Source organism: Cebus imitator, unplaced genomic scaffold, assembly GCF_001604975.1.
Source record: "Cebus imitator isolate Cc_AM_T3 unplaced genomic scaffold, Cebus_imitator-1.0 Scaffold25, whole genome shotgun sequence".
Taxonomy (NCBI): Eukaryota; Metazoa; Chordata; class Mammalia; order Primates; family Cebidae; genus Cebus; species Cebus imitator.
Window position 1 is genome coordinate 10,781,139 of NW_016107340.1, and position 20,809 is coordinate 10,801,947.

Genomic DNA, 20,809 nt, shown 5'->3' on the forward strand with positions numbered 1-20,809 from the left:
TTTTTTTTGAGACGGGATCTAACTCTGTCACCCACGCTGGATTATAGTGGTGGGATCATCATTCACTGTAGCCTCAACCTCCTGGGCACAAGCAATCCTCCTACCTCAGACTCCTGAGTAGCTAGGACTATAGGCGAGCACCACCAGGTCCAGCTAATTTTTTTGTATTTTAGTAGCAACGGGGTTTCACCACGTTGCCCAGGCTGGTTTCAAACTCCTGAGCTTAGGCAATCCACCCACCTCGGCCTCCCAAGGTACTAGGATTACAGGTGTAAGCAACTGTGCCTGGCCTGCCTGGCTAATTTTTAAATTTTTTGTAGAGATAGGATCTCACTATGTTTCTTAGACTGGTCTCAAATTCTTGGGCTCAAGGAATCCTCCCTCTTCAGCCTCCTCAAGTTTTGGGATTACAGGTGTGAGCCACTCTGCCCAGCTGCATGCATTTTTTTAGTGATTTCTTCCTAACTCTATTTCTCTCATAATCCCTGCATTGTTTTTGTGCTTATAATTTTAACTTTTTTTATTAATGTATTTAGCATGACATAAAATGTTCAGCCCTCAAGTGTACTATTCAACCAGGTAGATAAATACACATCAAAATGCAGAACTGCTGTCACCCCAGAAACTTCCCTTGTGTAACTTCCCAGTCAATGCCCCGCCCCCACCTCTAGCACCATAAGGAACAACACTGTTCTGTTAGGTTAGCTTAGCCTGTTCTAGAACTCAGTTACACAGTATGTACTTTTTGTGTGTTTGTCTTCTTTCTGTCAGCATAATGGGATTATGTTGTGTTTATCAGAAGTATGTTTTATTGTTGAGTTGTATTTCCTTGTATGAGTATTCCACAGTTTGATTGATTTTTCTGCTGTTATTGGATATCTGCAGTATATGCAGTTTGGGATTACAACGGACAAATCTTCTATGAACATCTGTGTACAGATCTTTGTGTACACATATGTTTTTATTTCACCTGGAATAAATATCTAGGAGTGGAATGGTTAGGTCATATCATAGCTGTGACTCTCACTTTTTAAAAAACTGTCAAACAGTTTTCGATAGTGTTTATAGCATTTCACAGCCCCACCAGCAGTGTGGGGAGTTCTAGGTGTTCCATATCTTCAGTATTTGGTAGTGTCAATCTTTGTCATTTTAGCCGCTCTACTAAATGGGTATTTCATTGTGATTTTAATATATCTTTTTCAGATGACTAATGATGTCGAGCCCTTTTTCATGTGCTGATTGGCCATTGTATATCTTCTTTGTGAGGTGTCTAAATCTTTGACCCATTTTAAAATTAGGTTGTCTATCTTTTTATTATTGGATATAAGTCCTTTGACAGATATATGCAAGTTGATCTTAGTTTGGGGTTCTTTAATGAACCTTGATATTTTTAATATACAGTTTTACAGAACATAAGGTTTTTACAGCAACATGTAGATAGTATTATAAAAGTCCCATACTCTATAAATGTCAACCATCATTGATAACTAACATGATTACAGCTCTAATAATTTTAAAATTTTCATTTTCAACAGCCAGTTAATTGTGGGTCCTTTGCCTGGAACCTCATTGCATAGTCATTTAGAAAGTTGTTTTATCTCAGCTTTCCTCAGAGGCAGTGTATCCAAGACACCTGGTCCCTTCCTGCATGGCAGATGGCAACAGCAGGAGATACAGTGGCCATTGTTTTACTTCCTTCTATATCAAGCATAAATTTGTTCTAGAGACAGAACAGGTCCAACTCCAAACATGTAAAGCAGAATGCAAAGGTGAATGCAAATCGTGGTCATCAGCCAGCTTGTTTTGCCATGTGGAAAATATGGAAATAGTTGCTACACATTGCACAAAACATCTGTTGAAATAAGGCGTTCAATTTGAATGCTTCAAGATACACCGTTTCTAAAACCCAAGATTGCCTGGTGAGCAAGCAGATGGGCAATTTAGACAATCTTATACTAACTCATCATTGCTTCTGAAATACAGCTTCATTGGCAATTCTAAGACAGTATTCTGAATTTGTATTGTGGAGATACACGACCTTCAGAAACATGATGGGCACTTCTTATAGCTTTGGTTGCTATTGTTTAGATGTAGGTCAGAGGGAAGACAGGGCCTTCTTAATACAGTTAAGAGAGAATATTTTTAAAAACTTCATCTTTATCAGAGTCGTAAGTATTAATAAGAAATTTTTAATTACTTTAATAGGTTAGAAATACTTCCCTCCCCTGCCCCAGACAGAGTCTTGCTCTGTCAATTCAGAGCTGCAGTGCAATGGTGCAGTCTCGGCTCACTGCACCTCCACCTTCCAAGTTCAAGCAATTCTCCTGCCTCAGCCTCCAGAGTAGCGGGGATTATAGGCGTACACTACCACGCCTGGCTAACTTTTTTGTATTTTTAGTAGAGATGGGGTTTTACCCTGTTGGCCAGACTGATCTCGAACTCCTGACCTCATGATCCACCTGCCTTGGCCTCCCAAAGTGCTGGATTATAGGTGTGAGCCATGCCCAGCCTAAAAATACTTATTTAAAAATAAGTTTTTCTTCCTATGTGAGGGAGATATTTAAAAGCAAACATCTGTTTTGCTTTTACTTGGCCTAGTAACACTATGTCAAGCTTGATTGAGAAATAAGTTATTTTTACCAAAAAAAAGTCCTATAAAATAAAAAATTTACATAGGTAATTTTCTAGAGCCTTTTTTAGAGCCTTTTTTCCTGAAAATTTTTTAAAAATTAAATTATGTACTTCTTTTCATTAGCATTATGCTCATGACTCAGAATTTCTTCAGGCTATTTAGATATAAAGCTGTTGGTTTATAAAATAAGAAGCACCAGATTTCTATGTGTTTTGGATACCAGAGTATCTGCTGTTAATAATTTTCCTGGCTGTTAGTGATTAAAAAAAATAGCGGTAGCTATTAATATGCTTCCATCTAGCAGAGCTCCTTATTCTCGTTTAAGTTTTGCTTTTAATCTTCTGTGGGCTGAGAAAACATCAAACTGGTGAGAATTATGTATATATCCAGAGCCCATTGCCTGAGTTAAAGTGTGAGATTTGCCACGTGAATAAAGGGCATGAATATCAGTATCTATTCTAGTTGTCCAAAAGATTTGGGTTTATTTTCTGGTTTTGGTTGTGTTTCAGAGTGTAGGATTTGTCAAATAAATAATATGCTATATGTACATCAAAAAGCTAGTTAAATATTAGGTACTTTTCCCCCACTTCCATTATTCCAGGCATCTTTGGAAGTTACTAGGAAGCAGATTTTACTTAAGCAGAAAAATAAATATTTTTAGTTTCACCGAATGATACCCTGAATTACGCTCTGTTCCATGAGCCTAATCTCAGCTCCATGACTTACCAGTTACCTTTTCAATCCCCTGCACATTAGTGTTCTCGTGATCTGAGATCTACTTGTAGAGTTCTGGGATCCTCAGGCTGTAATTTGAGGGCTCAAGCAGAGGCTTAATAGAGAATTTCTTTTTTTATTATTTTTTATTGTACTTTAGGTTCTGGGGAGCATATGTAGATCATATAGGATTGTTGCCTAGGTACATACATGGCAAGATGGTTTGCTGCCTCCATCTCCCCATCACCTATACCTGGCATTTCTTCCCACATTATCTCTCCCCAACCCCTGCTTTCCCTCTCCTAGCCTCCCCAACAGACCCCAGTGTGTAATGCTCCCCTCCCTGTGTCCACATGTTCTCATTGTTCAACATCCACCTATGAGTGAGAACATGTGGAGAGAGGATTTCTTTATCAGTAGGAGGTCAGACTGAATGACCTCTAAGATGTATTCTTTTTGTTTGTTTGTTTGTTTTTGAAAGGGAGTCTCACTCTGTTGCCTAGGCTGCAGTGCAATGGCACAATATCGGCTCACTGCAACCTCCACCTCCCAGGTTCAGGTGATTGTCCTGCCTCAACCTCCTGAGTAGCTGGGATTACAGGTGCATACCCCCACACCCAGCTAATTTTCATATATATATATATATATATATATATGTATATATATTTTTTTTTTTTTTTTAGTAGAGATGGGGTTTTACCATGTTGGCCAGGCTAATCTCAAACTATTGGCCTGAAATGATTGGCCCACCTTGGCCTCTCAAAGAGTTGGAATTACAGGCATGAGCCACTGCACCCGGCCTAAAGTGTATTATTATTTTAAGATTAGATAATTCTGTGACTCACTTCTAGAAGACAGTTCACTTGTATCTATCAAAGTAAAATTTAAATACCCAAGGGAGATAATGGCTTATCTGTTCTAGCCTGCTTTTCCATTTTTCCCAAGTCATAAGTTGAGAGTGTCTTGGAAGTCATTATTTTCCCAGGACCCAAATTTAAAGCCATTAAAAGTTTATGAAGCAATGAAATGAATTAAGGAAGACAAGTTTAAATATGATCATATTGGATGTGGTGGCTCATGCCTGTAATCCCAGCACTGTGGGAGGCTGGGGCAGGTGGATCACCTGAACTCGGGAGTTTGAGACCAGTCTGAACAACATGGTGAAACCTGCCTCTACAAAAAGTACCAAAATTAGCTTGGTGTCGTGGTGTGTGCCTGTAATCGCAGCTACTTGGGAGGCTAAGGCAGGAAGGTGGCTTCCGCCCAGGAGGCGGAGGTTGCAGGGAGGTGAGATCATGCCACTGCACTCTCATCTGGACAACAGAGCCAGACCTTAAAAAAAAAAAAAAAAAAAAAAAAAAAAAAAAAAAAAAAAAAAAAAAAAAAAAAAAAAAAAAAAAATTATAAAAGTGATCATATTGAGCTGGTTATAAATTCTCTTTGTAGCAACAGTTGAGCCACTTCGAAAGAAGTTAATTGAAGGGAAACACCATGGCTTGCTGTTTCAGGTAAAATGTCTGTGATACGTGTTCATTTACTGTGGAGGAAATTGTTCAGTTCATGTAAGGTTTTGAAGCTAATGTACAATATACAATGACTTCAATCATTAAGTTAAATAACCCATTTAGAAGAAAATGTTTTGGTGGACTTTGTTCTCTTATGTGCTTAAAGCATTTAGCAGAACAAGAAAGGAGATCTTACAATTAGTGAGTGACTACTGAAAATCCCTTCTAAAGAGGAAGTGTTTCAGAATTTTCTTTGCCCACCACTATATATATCTAGTAGTAAAGAGGCAGTTTTTTCAGTCTTGGGCACCTCCTTTCTGATAGTAAGAGCATATTATTCTATTTACAATATGTTGAAATTTTGAGTATTCTTGAATAGGTTTGATGGTTACTGTCTCTTTTTTCTTTCTCATATTTGAATTAAACTTTCTGTTTCTCTCTGTATGGGTCATCTCAAGATATCTCTGGTAGCGTTATGTGTATTTCTTTCCCTTATGATACTTGGTGAACCTACTTTTTGTTCAGAAATGAAGAACATAAGGGAACAGCAAGGTTGGCACTAGAGGAAGATGATGGAGGAGGAAAGAAAGGGAGGTATTTGCATGTATCTGTTTCCAGGACATCATGCAGACACATCTGTTAAAGCAGGAAAAAAAAAATCATGTGGAAGATTAAGCTAGGCAGAATGCCTAAAAAGTCCTCTGCAATAAGTTGAGCTAGAAAAACCTCCATATCTAAAGATGCTTTAATCATCTCAAGAACACCAACAACATTTTCTATTACAATATAAATACGATAGATGCGAATCTACATCTTGGATTAAGGCCATAATTTTATAGCTATAAAATGTTCACAGACACCATTTTCATTACTCTGAGTTACATCTCTAACAAACTTCTTTAGCCTCTGCCTAAAGATATCAATGACAAGCCATTCAGTTTCTTGTTCCTGATCTTCAGATTTCATTCCTAGGTCAAGTAATGGGGAAAATACAATGGGAGGTTTACAATTACAAAGGTGTTCCCTTGGAGTAGAATACAAGATAAAGAACCTGTCAGTTTCACCCACTTTAGGCCGTGTCATATCTTCTGTTAAGTCTAATGTATTTGGGATCTTTGACCTTTTCATCATTCTGTCTTTGAATATACTCTACCATTTTCTCTTGACAGAGCTTTTTAGATGAGGAATTTCCTCACTGTGATTCCCTCTCCTGCAAAAATGCAATTCAACAGCCTCTTCAAGAAAAATTGGTAATTGCAAGTTTTTTGAGATTATTTAGGTAATAATTGTGAATCAATAACTATCTTGTACTAAAAAGTTAAGTCCAGTATGTATTAGGAGCCTTCAAACTGTAACCTATATTGCTTTTATCAAGAGATTATCAAATGAGGCGACAGATAACTATTTTCGTAAATGTACACATACACATACGCAAACCTGGTTGGTCCTTTGTTGCCCAGCCTGGAGTGCAGTGGCATGATCTCAACTCACTGCAATCTCCGCCTCCTGGGTTCAAGAGCTTCTCCTGCCTCAGCCTCCCAAGTAGGTGGGATTAGTCAGGTGCCACCACACCTGGCTAATTTTTGTATTTTTAGTGGATATAAGGTTTCCCCATGTTGGCCAGGGTGGTGACCTCAAGTGGTCCACTCACCTTGGCCTCCCAAAGTGCTGGAATTACAGGTGTGAGCCACCGGGCCTGGCCTGTTCTACGTTTTTTACTTGCAGTATCACAAAGAATTATGTAACAAAGTTTATTTCTCTATACCTCTTTCCTCAAAACCTTTGTTAGCATTCTGCTAGATTATTACATTGTGATTTTAAAATAAGAATAATTTACGCATATATATATATCTTTTGATCAAACACTTGAAAGCTTTTTTACTTGACATTTATTTTCTTCCTGATCTCTCTCACAGGCTCATTTGAGACTAGTGATATTCTTTCTACCTTTGAAAATGGTGGTAGTAGATTATGAAATATAATATGTTACATTCCTTTAGGTGGCTAATAATACTTGGTTTTCTGTTCAGAAGCAGTGTTGCCACAAACTATGTGGTAGTCAAGAAGCAAGAATACATCAGACACCCCTGACCTTGAAACATACGTGCTGGTACACACCTCTGCTGGGTAAGCCCCTCTCTGATACCTGCTCAGACACAAGTAGGTGTAGAATTTTTTTTGAAAGGAAAAATAAGTAGTTATTATTACATTTTTATAGGAAGAATTGTTGAACACTTGGATATTTATCCCTGAATTCAGTTAATCAATATATATTTGAGTACCTACTCTATGCAAGGCACCATATTATGCATGATAAAGAATAAGTCCTTGCCAGGCATGGTGGCTCACGCCTGTAATCCAAGCACCTTGGGAGGCCACAGCGGGCAGATCACTTGAGCCCAGGAGTTCAAGACAAGCCTGGGCAACATAGTGAGACCTCATCTCAAAAAAAAAAAAAAAAAAGAGTAAGTCCTAAAGTAGCTCACAGACTGGTAAGGAGACAAGACCTGGGCTCAGAGAAGTCAAAGGCGATTCCATAGAAAAGGTTCAAGTTGCACTGGCCTTGAAAGATTAGTTGGCTTTAGAAAAGTGAAAAGCATTGAAAACGTATTCTAATGGGTGAGAGTAACATGAGCAAACAACACAAAAAATGAGAAGTAAGAATGCAGAAGCCTTAAGTGTTTGAAAAAGAGCCAAAGGCAGACAAGTCATTTTGAAAACAAAAGGATTCAGGTTGAGATACAGTAGAATAGACATTTGGAGAAGGAAAAGTGAGCTGTGTGGCAAATTTGTGGTTTATTACTCAATGCCAAGAGAAAGAGCTTTATTCTAGGAAATGGTCAAAGTAGTGACATCTCTCAGCACAACATGGATGCAGTTAAAAGCCAAAATTAATGTCTAGTTCTGAAATGACAAAATAAATGATTATCAAAATAAATTTAAGAAGGAATGAAGAGAAAAGTAGAGTGATTTGTGGATTATTTAAATTTGAGAAGAAAAAACTCCTACTATTACTAATAGGGCATCTATTTTGTGTCAGGCAATATAGATTAGTGCTTTTAGAGATTACTCACAATAACTCATTAACCACCACCAAGAGCGGGAGTACTTAAAGAGTGCTCGCTGGCTGGGTGCGGGATCTCACACCTGTAATTCCAGCACTTTGGGAAGCTGAGGTGGGCAGATCACTTGAGGTCAGGAGTTCGAGACCAGCCTGGCCAATATGATGAAACCTGTCTCTACTAAAAATTAGCCCGGCGTGGTGGCACGTACCTACAGTCCCAGCTACTTGGGAAGCTGAGGCAGGAGAATCGCTTGGCCCCAGGAATTGGAGGTTGCAGTGAGCCATGACTGTACATTCCAGCCCGGGTGTTGCAGCAAGACTCCATCTCAAAAAAAAAAAGAAAGAAAGAGTGCTTGCTATGTGCCAGACACAGTTCTATGCTCTTAACATATCTATTAACTCATTTAATCCTCACCACATCCCTATGAGGTAGATGTTAACATAATTACCATTCAAGAGGTAAGGAAACAGAGGAACATTGAGTTAATAATTTGCCTAAGGTCATCTGTCACTTCGTATATAAGCAAACTGAGGCTCAGAGTGGCTTAGTTACTTATTGAGGTTCACGCAACTGGTATGTGGCAGAGCCAGGATCTGAACCAAAAATTTCTGATTGACTTTAAAGCCTATGTTTTTTCCTTTAAACTCTGCTGCTTCCTATACTCAGAAACACATATAACAAGATGGTTTTCCCTAATGAATGATTTGTGATATCAGCCTACTTCCCCTACCACTCTTTGATGGGCTCTAATTATGATGTCTAATGCTTTTCTCTTCTGGAGGCTGCAAAATTGTTCTGTAAAAGACCAGATAGTAAATATGTCAGTTTCTGCTGTAACTACTCAACTTTCCTGTTATATCACACAAACAGCCATGGACAGCGTGTGAACAAATGGGTGCGGCCGTGTTGCAGTAATACTTGACTTTTTAATTTTTTGAGACAGGGTCTCACCTTGTCACTTAGTGGTGCAAACACAGCTCACTGCAGCCTCAACCTCGCAGACTCAAGTGATTCTCCTGCCTTATACCCCCAAGTAGCTGGGACTATAGGCACATGCGACCATATCCAGCTAATTTTTGTATTTTTTATAGAGATGGGGTCTTGCCATGTTGCCTAGGCTGGTCTGAAACTCCTGAGCTCAAGGGATCCACCTGCCTCGGCCTCCCAAAGTGCTGGGATTACAAGCATGAGTCACCACAACTGGCCACAGTGAAACTTTTCAAAATCAGGCAGCTGGCTGGATTTTTGCCTGCTGGCTATAGATTGTTAATCCCTCTAGTTGCTTATCGGCAGAGGTTTTCTGGCCTCTCCTATAGTTAAAAAAAATTTGAAATTATTATTTTTAATATTATTAGAACTAAAATTATTTTATATTTTATATATGTATTAATATTACTATCATTCCCAAACACTTTGTTACAATTAGGCATTTGACATTTTCACCCCCTGTGACTAGGCATCAAGGGAGTTTATGTTAAAATGTTAATAGAAGTGGGTTGACTTACTTTTTCAGATTGGTTCAGTCTCTCAAGAGAGAAAGACTCCATGCTTCAATATAGTTTGAACCAGAAATTGGTCTCTATTTTGATTTTTTTTCCGTTCTACTGCAGATGCTTTATCTCTGGATAGTTTTACAGCAGTTCCAACCCTGGAATCAACACCCTTCTCAGGTGTAGCCAACCAAATCCATGCTTTGTGTGAAAGGCCCACATATGGGGAAGTAAAGGGTGGTGCTTTGGATGTGACAAGACAACACAAGTAGGTTGAGAGCAGATTTTACTTACTCTACTCCTCATGGGTGAGCTCTTCTCATTGTCTTACCTTTTAATTGGTTGGATTTTTATAACTTGAGATCACATCTTTATTGTGGAACTTCTCTAACTTCCTGAAAATTTACAATTTCTTTTTTTTTTTTTTTGATGTGGAATCTTGCTCTCTTGCTGAGACTGGAGTGTAGTGATGCAATCTCAGCTCACTGCAACCTTTGCCTCACAAGTTCAAGAAATTCTCATGCCTCAGCCTTCCAAGTAGCTAGGACTACAGATGCATACCATCATGCCCAGCTAATTTTTGTATTTTTAGTAGAGATGGGGTTTCACCATGTTGGCCAGGCTGGTCTCTAACTCCTGGCCTCCAGTGATCCACCCTCCTTGGCCTCCCAGAGTGCTGGAATTACAGCACACCGAGCTGAAAATTTACAATTTTGAGATAAAGTTATTGATGTAGTTTTCTTGCTTTTCTTGAATTTCCCAATATCCACTCTAATGCTTAAAAGACGAATTAGACTACCTAAGATGTTTCTAATTTTTAGGAATACACCGTAGACTGCTAAGTTAACATAGGTAGGTTTTGATCATCATTCTCTTTCTTTCATACTCAAGGTTAACACATCTTTGGGAACCTCTCCTTCTCCCTGCACGCTACCCTCTTCCTCTTTAAGTAGACTAATCTTCCAATCTAAAGGAAAAAGACACTCACCAATGGAGTGTTTTTTCCTGCTGTAGTCTCAATGCCACCCTTCCGATACCAGATGTGTGGGAAAAAAACCCCATACTCCAAGCAATTTTCCACACACCAATCACTTCTCCAGAAGACATGAAATGGGCGTCCAGTAATTCAGTTCAATTCCAACATTATCTGCCTACAAACAGCATCAGATTCCACAGGTTAAGGGCTCAGTCCCACAAGGTTGGCCCCTACTTTAGATGCCACTTACGAGTCCCAGACTGTGACCTGTGCTTCTGACCAACTCTCTATGAATTGGGGGTTCCCATGACCCCCTTCTTGGGTTCAAACAATTTACTACAGTAGCTCACAGAAATCAGGGAAACACTTCACTTACATTTACCCACTTACTACAAAGTCTATTTTATTTATTTTTTTGGAGGCAAGGCCTCACTCTGTCACCCAGACTAGAGTACAATAGTGATTTGGGCTCACTACAGCCTCGACTTCCTGGGCTCAGGTGATTCTCTCACCTCAGCCTTTTGAGTAGCTGAGGCCACAGGTGCCCACCACCACACCCAGCTAATTTTGTTTTTTTTTTGCTTTGTTTTGAGACAGAGTCTCACTCAGGTACCCAGGCGAGATTCGCAGTGGTTTGATCTCGGCTCACTGCAACTTCCGCCTCCTGGGTTCAAGTGATTCTTCTGTCTCAGCCTCCCAAGTAGCTGGGATTACAGGCACATGCTACCCCACCAGGCTGATTTTTGTATTTTTAATACAGGCAAGGTTTCGCCATGTTTAACAGGCTGATCTTGAACTCCTGACCTCAGGTGATCGGCCCACCGTAGCCTCCCAAAGTGCTGGGGTTACAGGTGTAAGCCACCGCACCCAGTCTTGAATTTTTCGTAGAGACAAGGTTTTTCCATGTTGCCCAGGCTGGTCTTGAACTCCTGGACTTAAGTGATCCTCCCATCTCAGCCTCCCAACATGCTAAGATTACAGGCATGAGCCACTGTGCCAGGTGACAAAGCCTATTTTAAAAGATAGAAATGAACAGCCAGATGAAGAGATATGTCAGAAAGGTTTGAAAATGTCACAAGCACAGGAGGGTCTGTCTTTGTGGAGTTAGGGTGTGTCATCCTTCCCGCACATGGCTATGTTTCGATTCACCAAATCAGAAGCTTTCCAAGTGTTGTCCTTTAGGGTTTTTATGGAGGCTTTACTAGACACAATTAATTAAATCGTTGGCAGTTGGTGATCGGCTCAGCCCCTCTCCCCTCCCAGGAGTTTGGCAGGGTGAAGTTGAAAGTTTCAGTCCTCTAACCACAGGTTGGTTCCCCTGGCAACCAGCCCCTCATCCTAAGGCTATCCAGAAGCCCACCAAGAGATACCTCTTTAGAACAGAAGATGCTCCTACTACCTAGGAAATTCAGGAGATTCAGGAGCTCTGCATCAAACACACCTATCAGGAAATTACAAAGGTCTTAGGCACTGTGTATCAGGAACCATGGTCAGAGACAAAAATATTAGAATAAAGATTCCCCTAGCACCTCTGTCTACAATGATGTTAGGAGTTCTGTCTCAGGAACTGGGGGCATAGAACACAATATCAATGACATCCTGCTAAGTTAACTTAAGCAGGTTTTGATCCTATTTCTGTTTCTTTCACATTCAAGGTTAACAAGGCTTTGGACCTATATCTGTCCCTGCCCCCATCCTCCTTTGGTGCTCATTTGCACCTGCCTTTTTAAGTATACAGACTCATCTCCCTTAGGAAACATTCAGAAATGTCAGTGCATTTTGTGAGGACCTAATCTACCTCAATAAAATTTCCCTTCCGTATTGAGGATGAGGAAGGATGGCTTTGAATTGCAAATGTTTCATTTTCATTTTTGGCTGGATTCTCTGTTATTTGTAACCTCTCTCTGATGGAGGTGGGAACTCTCTTTCATAATGTCTTACTTAAACCAAGAACTTAATTAGAAATTTGATGAAATCAGGACTGGGTGTAGGGAAGTGGGAACTATGTTATTGTTTAGTATCTGCTAAAATTTGCAGTTTTTTCGCCTGTAGTAATTAACTCTCCTTTCTACTGCCAGGTGCCCAGGCCCCACAAGTGGTCCCAACCAAGGAACAAATCTCTCGGGCTGCATCAGGATGAATGATGAGCCAAGTATGGAAGTGAGTATTGGACTGGATTTTAGTTTCATTTTCAGTATTACCATATCCTGCTCTTCTATTGGTATTATTTTTCACTTTCTTTTTTTATTTTTTAAGTATTATGGATATTCTTATACCAAGTTTGAGTCTGCTATCCCAAAATTCAGATGTATAAGAAATAGCAACCTTTGATTGAAGTCAAAAAAGTAAAAATTATTTAATTTGATGGCTTTCTACCCTGTGTTTTGTATATACTGTGGGTTATATAACCAAAAGGAGATTTTGATGAAGTGGGTTCAATTTTTGTTTGAGAGGCAGGCTGGTTTGAGACTTAAATTCACTAATGACTGTAAGAAGCCTCAGATCCTGTTGATTCTCCAAGTATTGGGGCCAAGTCTAGATAATCTTTGAGGGGCTGGTACCCTTTGTCAAAAAGACCACAAAGCTGGGCCATGCCCATGACTAGTCATGTACTAATTGGCAAATTTAGGTGTTAATGCCACTTTTCTGCCTAAGAAGAGAATAACACTAAATAATGTGAGAAGGTCACTTAGGTCGTCATTGAGATGTGGTTGGAATGCCTTTCTCAGTCTGCAGCGTGAGGCTGGTGATCTTCTCAATCAAATGGAGCAGGTAGTTCTGTTTCAGTCCATCATTCTTCTTGCTTTTACTTTTTTTTTTTTTGAGATGAAGTCTTGCTCTTTTACCCAGGCGGGAGCACAGTGGTGCAATCTCAGCTCACTGCAACCTCTGCCTTCCGGGTTCAAGCGATTCTCCTGCCTCAGCCACCCTAGTACTGGGACTACAGTAGCGCACTACCGTGCTCAGCTAATTTTTTATATATTTAGTAGAGATGGAGTTTCGCTGTGTTAGCCAGGATGGTCTCAATCTCCTGACCTTGTGATCCACCTGCCTTGGCCTCCCAAAGTGCTGGGATTACAGACATGAGCCACCACACCTGGACTCCTTTATATTTTAATTGAGATATAACTCACCCACCAGACAATTCACTAATTTAAATTATTCACTTAAATGACTTTCAGTATATTCACAGAGTTGTACAACCATCACCACAATCGATTTTAGAATACTTTGATCACCCCAGAAATAAACTGCATACCCATTGGTAGTCACTCCTATTTCCTCCTTTCTCAAACCTCGAGCTCTAGAAAACCACTAATCCACTTTCTGTCCTATAGATTTGCCTATTCTGGACATCTCACATAAATGGAATCATACAATATGTGGTCTCCTGTGCCTGGCTTCTTTCAGTTAGCATAAGGTTCTCAAGGTTCATCCATGTCATAGCATGATGTCAGTACTTCATTTTTATGGCTGAATAATATTCCACTGTGTAGATACATACCACATTTTGTTTCTCCATGCATCAGCAGATGGGTATTTGAGTTGTTTCTACTTTTCGGCTACTGCGAGTGACACTATTAAGAACATTCATGTATCGGTTTTTGTGTAAATATGTTTTTAATTCTTTTGAGTGTATTCCTGTGGCAGAACTACTGCATCAGATGGTACCTCTATGTTTAATGTTGTTGAGGAACTGCAGAACAGACTTCCAGGGTGGCTGTATCCTTTTACATTTCCAACAGCAATGTATGAGTATTCCAGTTTCTCTGTATCCTCACTAAATACTTGCCTATTTTTTATTAAAGCCATCTTTGTGGGTGCAAAGTGACACCTCATTGTATTTTTGATTTGCATTTCTCTAATAATTAATAATGTTGAACATCTTTTCATCTGTATATTGGCCATTTGTATAACTTCTTTGGAGGTGTGTCTACTCAGATCCTTAGCTCATTTTGAAGATGGGATTATATGTCTTTTTACTGTTGAATTGTACAAGTTGTTGTTATTCTTCTTGTTAAGTGTGTGTATGGCAGTTTTGTTGTTGTTGTTGTTCATAAATACATGTCTGGTTGAGTAGCTAAGGAAAAGAAAGAAAAAGGAAATAAATCTATTTTGCTCTTACCTAGAGGCCAAGGCAGGTGGATCCCTTGAGTTCAACAGTTCAAGACCAGCCTGGACAACATGGTGAAACTCCTTCTCTACTAAATATACAAAAATTAACTGGGTGTGGTGGTAGGCACCTATAATCCCAGCTACTTGGGAGGCTGAGACAGGAGAATTGCCTGAGCCCAGGAAGTGGAGGTTGCAGTGAGCTGAGATTGTGCCACTATACTCCAGCCTGGGTGACAGAGCAAGATTTCATCTATAAAAATAAAAATAAATATAAATTCAAAAAAATTTTTTAATATATTTTGCTCTTACCTAGCAGTTTTTATAAAGTTTTAGTAAAGGAAGTTGAACTTGGAAGCTTACAGGATGTTTGGTTATTAGTAATTTCCCTTTTATCTGGCACTGATTTTACTAAGAAGGAAGAAACAAATATCAGTTGTGTGCCAGGAACTTTGTACAAAACCGTTTCCACATGCCATGTGATTAATATTCTCCACAATTCTCTGCTTTTTACAAAGGAGGCAACTGAATTTGAGGGAGCTAAATAACTTGCCCATAATCACTCAATTAGTAAGTAGCAAACCTGAGATTAAAATTCAGATTTGTCTAGCTTCAAAGGATGCCTTTTTCATGACCGCTCTTATTACACTTAATTTAGACATTTTAATCATAATCACTTAGTGTTACCTTGAACGTGGTTTTTTGGCTAAGAAATGTACTGCCTTTTATATGTAAAAGGACCTCCAAATTGAGTAGGATATGTGACTGAGTGGTTTTGTCTGTGGTCTTGAGACTCAGTAAGAAATAAGAGCTGGGCCCGGCGCTGTAGCTCACGCCTGTATCCCAGCACTTTGGGAGGCTGAGGTGGGTGGATCACCTGAGGTCAGGAGTTTGAGACCACCCTGGCCAATATAGCGAAACCCTGTCTGTACTAAAAATACAAAAATTAGCCAGGCATGGTGGCAGGCACCGGTAATCCCAGCTCCTCGAGAGGCTGAGGCGGGAGAATCGCTTGAACCCAGGAGGTGGAGGTTGCAGTGAGCAGAGATTGTGCCATTGCACTCCAGCCTGGGTGACAAAAGCAAAATTCCATCTCAAAAAAAAAAAATAGGAGCTAACATCATAATCGAGGCTCCAATCACATGCTCCTGTAGGTTCCCTGAAGGTTTTCTTGCTGTATTCTGTGCTGTTTCTTCTGTAGTTTGCAACAGCCCTGGAATTAGTCTGTTGGCTGTACCTTGTGACTGAAACCACCAATTCTCAACCTTCCCATTCCCGGTTTCTGCTCCACTGGAGCATTTCGACAGCCTGGTAACTGTACTCTCTGCCTCTGCCCCTTGTCTTTTGAGAAACTCCCCTCCTCCCATCATTTTATACTCACATCATCTCTTAAGCAAATAGAAAGCTCTCCTTAGAAAACGCTTTTCTAAGCATTCTCATTGGCAAAAAGTACAGGGGATTAGAGTAAATATAAGATATAAATCCCAATGGACCCCCCAAATGATGGTGTTTTCTTAGTTCCTCAGCTCTAAATGATGGATTCTGTCAATCTCTACAGCCTCATTACAGCTTCCCCTGGTATTTGAGTCTCTCTCTAAACTGGTTGCAATCTATCTTTTTAACCTTTATTTTCCCATCATTGCGTATGGTTATGCTGTTCCTCAGCCAAATCAGGTGGCTCGTATTGTCAGAATATATCACACAAACCTGTTTGTGCTGTTTTCTTTGCCCAGAACAATATACACTTTTCCATTTGTCAAAATTCTATTCAGCTGTCAAGGTCCATTTCAAAATCCTATAAAAACTTTTTTGTGGTAGCATAAAATGTTGACATCCAAGCATATCCAGTCCTTCCTGAGGTGGAAATCATAATGAATTAAGAGTGGGGAGATGAGGTTTTTCTGTGGGTTGGCCTCTGTGTGACTCTGGAAAAGTCATGTTTTCAGGCCTGTTTCCTTGTTTCTCAACGATCCCACTTAGAAAAAAACTAAGCAGATTCCTGTCTTTGAGACCCTCTTAACTCTCTGCATCCCCCATTTCTTGTCACCTGTATGCTGGTTTGCATTGTAGTTACTTACTTTCTTATATTTATTCGTGTATTAGGTGATAAAATGGCTGGACAGTGCCCTTATTTGGCCATGCACGTGTATCACCCTGCATAGGATTGCATACGGTAGCTGCCATTAATATTTGTCGAATGCCTATTTATTTAGGTTGTACTCACTACAAGGTCTGTTTGAAACACTGAGAGTGAGCACTCAACTACTGCTTTCTGACTCACTTCTTTAGACTGGTGCTCCTAAGAACTTGAGATTTACTTTCTGTTCCTTCCCCATAATCACAGAGGGAGCTATCTTCTAATATCTTTCCGGAAGGCACAATGCAAGATAAAAGTGAACATCATTATTCATAAGCAAGTTTTTGAGAGAGCAGAGAATGCTAACAAGGTTAAATGTCTCAAAAAAAAATATCTCATAGTAAAATAATTTGGAGCCCTGTTTGGGACATTCTTGAGGAAAAAAGAACTTCTTTATTGACCCAATAAATTAGTTTATTTGGGATATTTGGGTGTAGTTAGGAAAGAAGGAAACAAATTATTTTCAGTCCTTATCTTTTGGAGATTCACTGTGAAATATTTATTGACAAAAATGTTATGATGTCTGGCATTTGCTTCAAAACAAGGCAGGTGTAGGTTGAGAGGGGGAGAGTTTGAAACAAGATTGGCCGTAGGTTGGTAATTGTTGAATCTGCGTGATGGATATACCAGGATTCATTAGATACTTAATTCTGTCTACTTTTGTATTTATCTGAAATTTTTCTTAGTAATGGCCTGGAATCTTTACCCACATAGCATAGGCTGTAGAACGAAGCACACCTAGATTCAAGACTGACTTTATTACTTGTGTGTGAATTCGGACACATGGCCTAACCTGTCTGAATTTGCTGTGTCCCCTGTGAAAGAAAGATATTGATTATCATAGTTCTTTTGAGGATTCAAATAAACACACACACATATATTGCATGTATACATTTCCATAGATCTATATCACTGATTGTGACCTAACCAGTCCATGGAAGAGACCAAGTAGGTCAGTCATATTTACAGGCAAGACACTGCCTCTCAGTGCCTTGTCTCCCCACTTGCTGACGACTAAGAAGCCCTTTCTTTTCAAGGAGTTGCTTCCTGACATTTCCAGTAATCTCCAGAGGTGCATACTGAATATATCCCTGTGTTCTTCAGGCCTCAGTGACTAGTGGCTTCCAAGCAGACTTTTAACTTCTCAAGAACGTGTGGGGCAAAGAAGTTGGTTTCACCACTCACATCTCTGCAGTTCTTTCGGTTTGTTGTCCACACTGTTCTATGACAACAAAATTGATTCTTCCTTCTACTGTACTTCAGTCTCAGCTCTGACCCCACCAAGATACTCTGTAATGTGTGCAAAACACCTGGATCATAGTAAACTCTCAAAAAGAAAACTAGCTGCTCATATCACCCAGAATCAGAATTATCAGCAGCATGAAGGCAGAGGGTATCTTGAAACAGGCCAGTGATCTGGAGATGAGTTTCTCTGTTTTTCTTTTGGCTGTTAAAAAAATATTACATATACCAAATATTAAGTGTCTTGTCTCTCTTTGAGTTATCCTTCATGTTATTACATGTTTTTGTCTAAGATACACTATCACTGGGAGGAGGTGATTTATTAAGGCCAAGAACAGGATCAATTTAAAAATATCTCAGATGTTATGGCCATGGTCTATCCTGTTCTTTCAAGTTATGTGTGGGTGCAGCATTAATAACCTTGGAGAATAAATAACACTGCCAGTTGCAAAATTGGAACATGTAGAAGTTGACTGATAACTGTATTATAAATGAACCTGAAAGTGGTGGGTGTGTCCTGTAGATCTGAGGGTGTGGTATTACTTTAGTTAGAACTAAAAACAAACAAACAAAAAAAAAAAACTATAAGCAAATTTAGCTTTGTTTGGGTTCCAGTAGTTCTAATTGTTTAAAATTCAACTTAGCATTCTTCCTCTTTTTGGAACATTTAAACAGACACTGAGTCAAATCAGAAGTAAGTGTATATAGACTCTTTTTGTTACTTTTTTGTTCTCAGAAAATCACATTAATTTATTTAACTATCATCAGTTGCCTAAAATGGATCAAATAGTGAACATTACTTTGGAATCATAAATGTTTATTAGTAGAAGGTTTCTGATCACAAAATCTGTAGTGTAGTATTTCATATAAAAGAGCAAAAATAAAGTAATCCTGGGTGATTAGGTCAATTAATCGTAAAAGTTATTTTTTATTGTTGTTCTATCTAAATATTGAAATAATGTTGCCGTGTGTGTGTGTGTGTGTGTGTGTGTCTCCTGTGTTTGCTGACCCAGCCCATGGGAGAATCTGTTTCATTTTTTCCATGACTACCTTTGCTACCCCACCCTACATTAGACTCTTGCTGTCAAAAGCAAATGGGCTGGACCATGGATTTTTCATGTAAATGTTATGCAGGTTAATATTTGAATGGCTTAGACAGAAAGAGCATTCTCCCTGCTCTCTGCTGTCGGCATGTGTTAGATTCATTGACTTGAGCCAATCTTCTACATGTAAGTAAATCTCTCATCTGAACTTTCTTATTCTTGATTTTCATTGGTTTTAAATTATATCTAGTAGGTTATCTTTCTCATCTGTCTAGGCGTCATAGTTGGTGTGTGCTGGTTTAAATAGAGGTGATTTTAGAAGCTGGAAGAAAAGAGCCCAATTGTGGAAAGTTTTTGTCCCAACCCTCTGAGGCTTCATCTTCAGTTTTCATGAACTGTCATCCTAAATTTGAAACCAGATTTAAAAAAAAAAAATCTTTACTTTGGTTTTTCGCGTAAGAAGAAGAAAAAAAAATGTCATTAGACCAAACAGGAAAACTCAGGATTGGGATGTGTTGTATAGTGGGTTGTTTTCTGATCACTGAGTTTTATAAAGATGAGTGATTTGAGAAGACTATCCAGTTGCTTACCTTGCTACTGTTTCAGAATAACGTAGTAATATATGGCTACTAAACATAGGCAATTTCTCCAAAATCACATAATTAGTTGTGTAATCAATAAATATGTTATATTTATTGAAAAACTTCTAACTACAGTGTTTCACATCTAAGGCATAGGGCAAAAGAAAGCATAACACAGAGCATTAGAGCAAATGTAGCTGATATGTAACATAATGGAGGCAAACCATATTTTTACTGTATTTATTACTTTGACTTTACTCATAATTAGACTTTTTTTTGAAAAGGTTTGCAGAAATGATGTGCTCCCTTTTCCCCAAATTGGAAACTGGTATAATGGAATAGAAAATAAGAACTGCATTCTCATTTTCTCTTTCATATTTCTTAAATACGAATTCCATGATCTTGACAGATACAAAATGAAGGCTTTTCTGACAACAGTGTTTTTTAGTTATAGTGTAATAATAAATGTTATTTTATGCCACACATAGTAACAATGTTTTTATATGTGTTAGAATATTAGATTTTATTAAGAAATTAATTCTTATTTTTATGAAATGTTACACTCAATAAAACTGAAGGATATTTAGTTTTCTCCAATTTTTATAGCTTCCTTTCTTTTGTTTTCTTTCTTTTTATTTTTTGTAAAGCAAGATCTTGCTCTGTCACCCAGGCTGGGGTGCAGTGGGAAGATAACAGCTCACTGCAACCTCAAGCACCTGGGCTCAAGCAATCCTCCCATCTCACCTTCCCAAGTGACTGAGATCACAGGTGAGTGCCACTGTACCCTGCTATTTTTTTTTGGTAGAGATGGGCTCTTGCCACGTTGATCAGGTTGTTCTCAAACTCCTGGCCTCAAACAGTCCTTCCACCTCAGCATCCCACAGTGTTGACGTTACAGGCATGTGCCACCATGTCTGGCTCATTACACACATAACTGTATAGTTAAATAAACATAAAAATTACTAATATAATTTATTTAAATATTTTTAAAATAGGACAATTACAATTTAAGGTACAATTTCTCTTTAAAATTTAATTCAGGCTGGGCGTGGTGGCTCACACCTGTAATCCCAACACTTTGGGAGGCTGAGGCAGGCGAATCAGGAGGGCAGGATATCGAGACCATCCTGGACAACATGGTAAAGCCCTGTCTCTACTAAAACATTAGCTGGGCATCGTGGTGTGTGCCTGTAGTCCCAGCTACTTGGGAGGCTGAGGCAGGGGAATTGCTTGAACCCAGGCGGCAGAGGTTGCAGTGAGCCAAGATTGCACCACTGCACTCCAGCCTGGCGACAGAGCAAGAATCTGTCT

The 20,809-nt window shown here is 39.2% G+C and overlaps 1 protein-coding gene across 21 annotated transcripts in view; it reads left to right on the plus strand.

Moving 5' to 3' along the window:
- Positions 1-20,809, plus strand: part of IRAG2 (inositol 1,4,5-triphosphate receptor associated 2) — a 58,714-nt gene that overhangs the window by 6,562 nt on the left and 31,343 nt on the right. For 2 of the 21 annotated variants that reach the window (XM_017522997.2, XM_037736518.1), the window contains exons 2-6: positions 4,793-4,854; positions 6,021-6,101; positions 6,882-6,978; positions 9,527-9,674; positions 12,461-12,542. In XM_017522997.2, the coding sequence (XP_017378486.1) occupies positions 12,519-12,542 (24 nt within the window). In that variant the 5' untranslated portion in view covers positions 4,793-4,854; positions 6,021-6,101; positions 6,882-6,978; positions 9,527-9,674; positions 12,461-12,518. The other 19 variants (XM_037736512.1, XM_037736515.1, XM_017523001.2 and 16 more) reach the window with 19 other exon arrangements.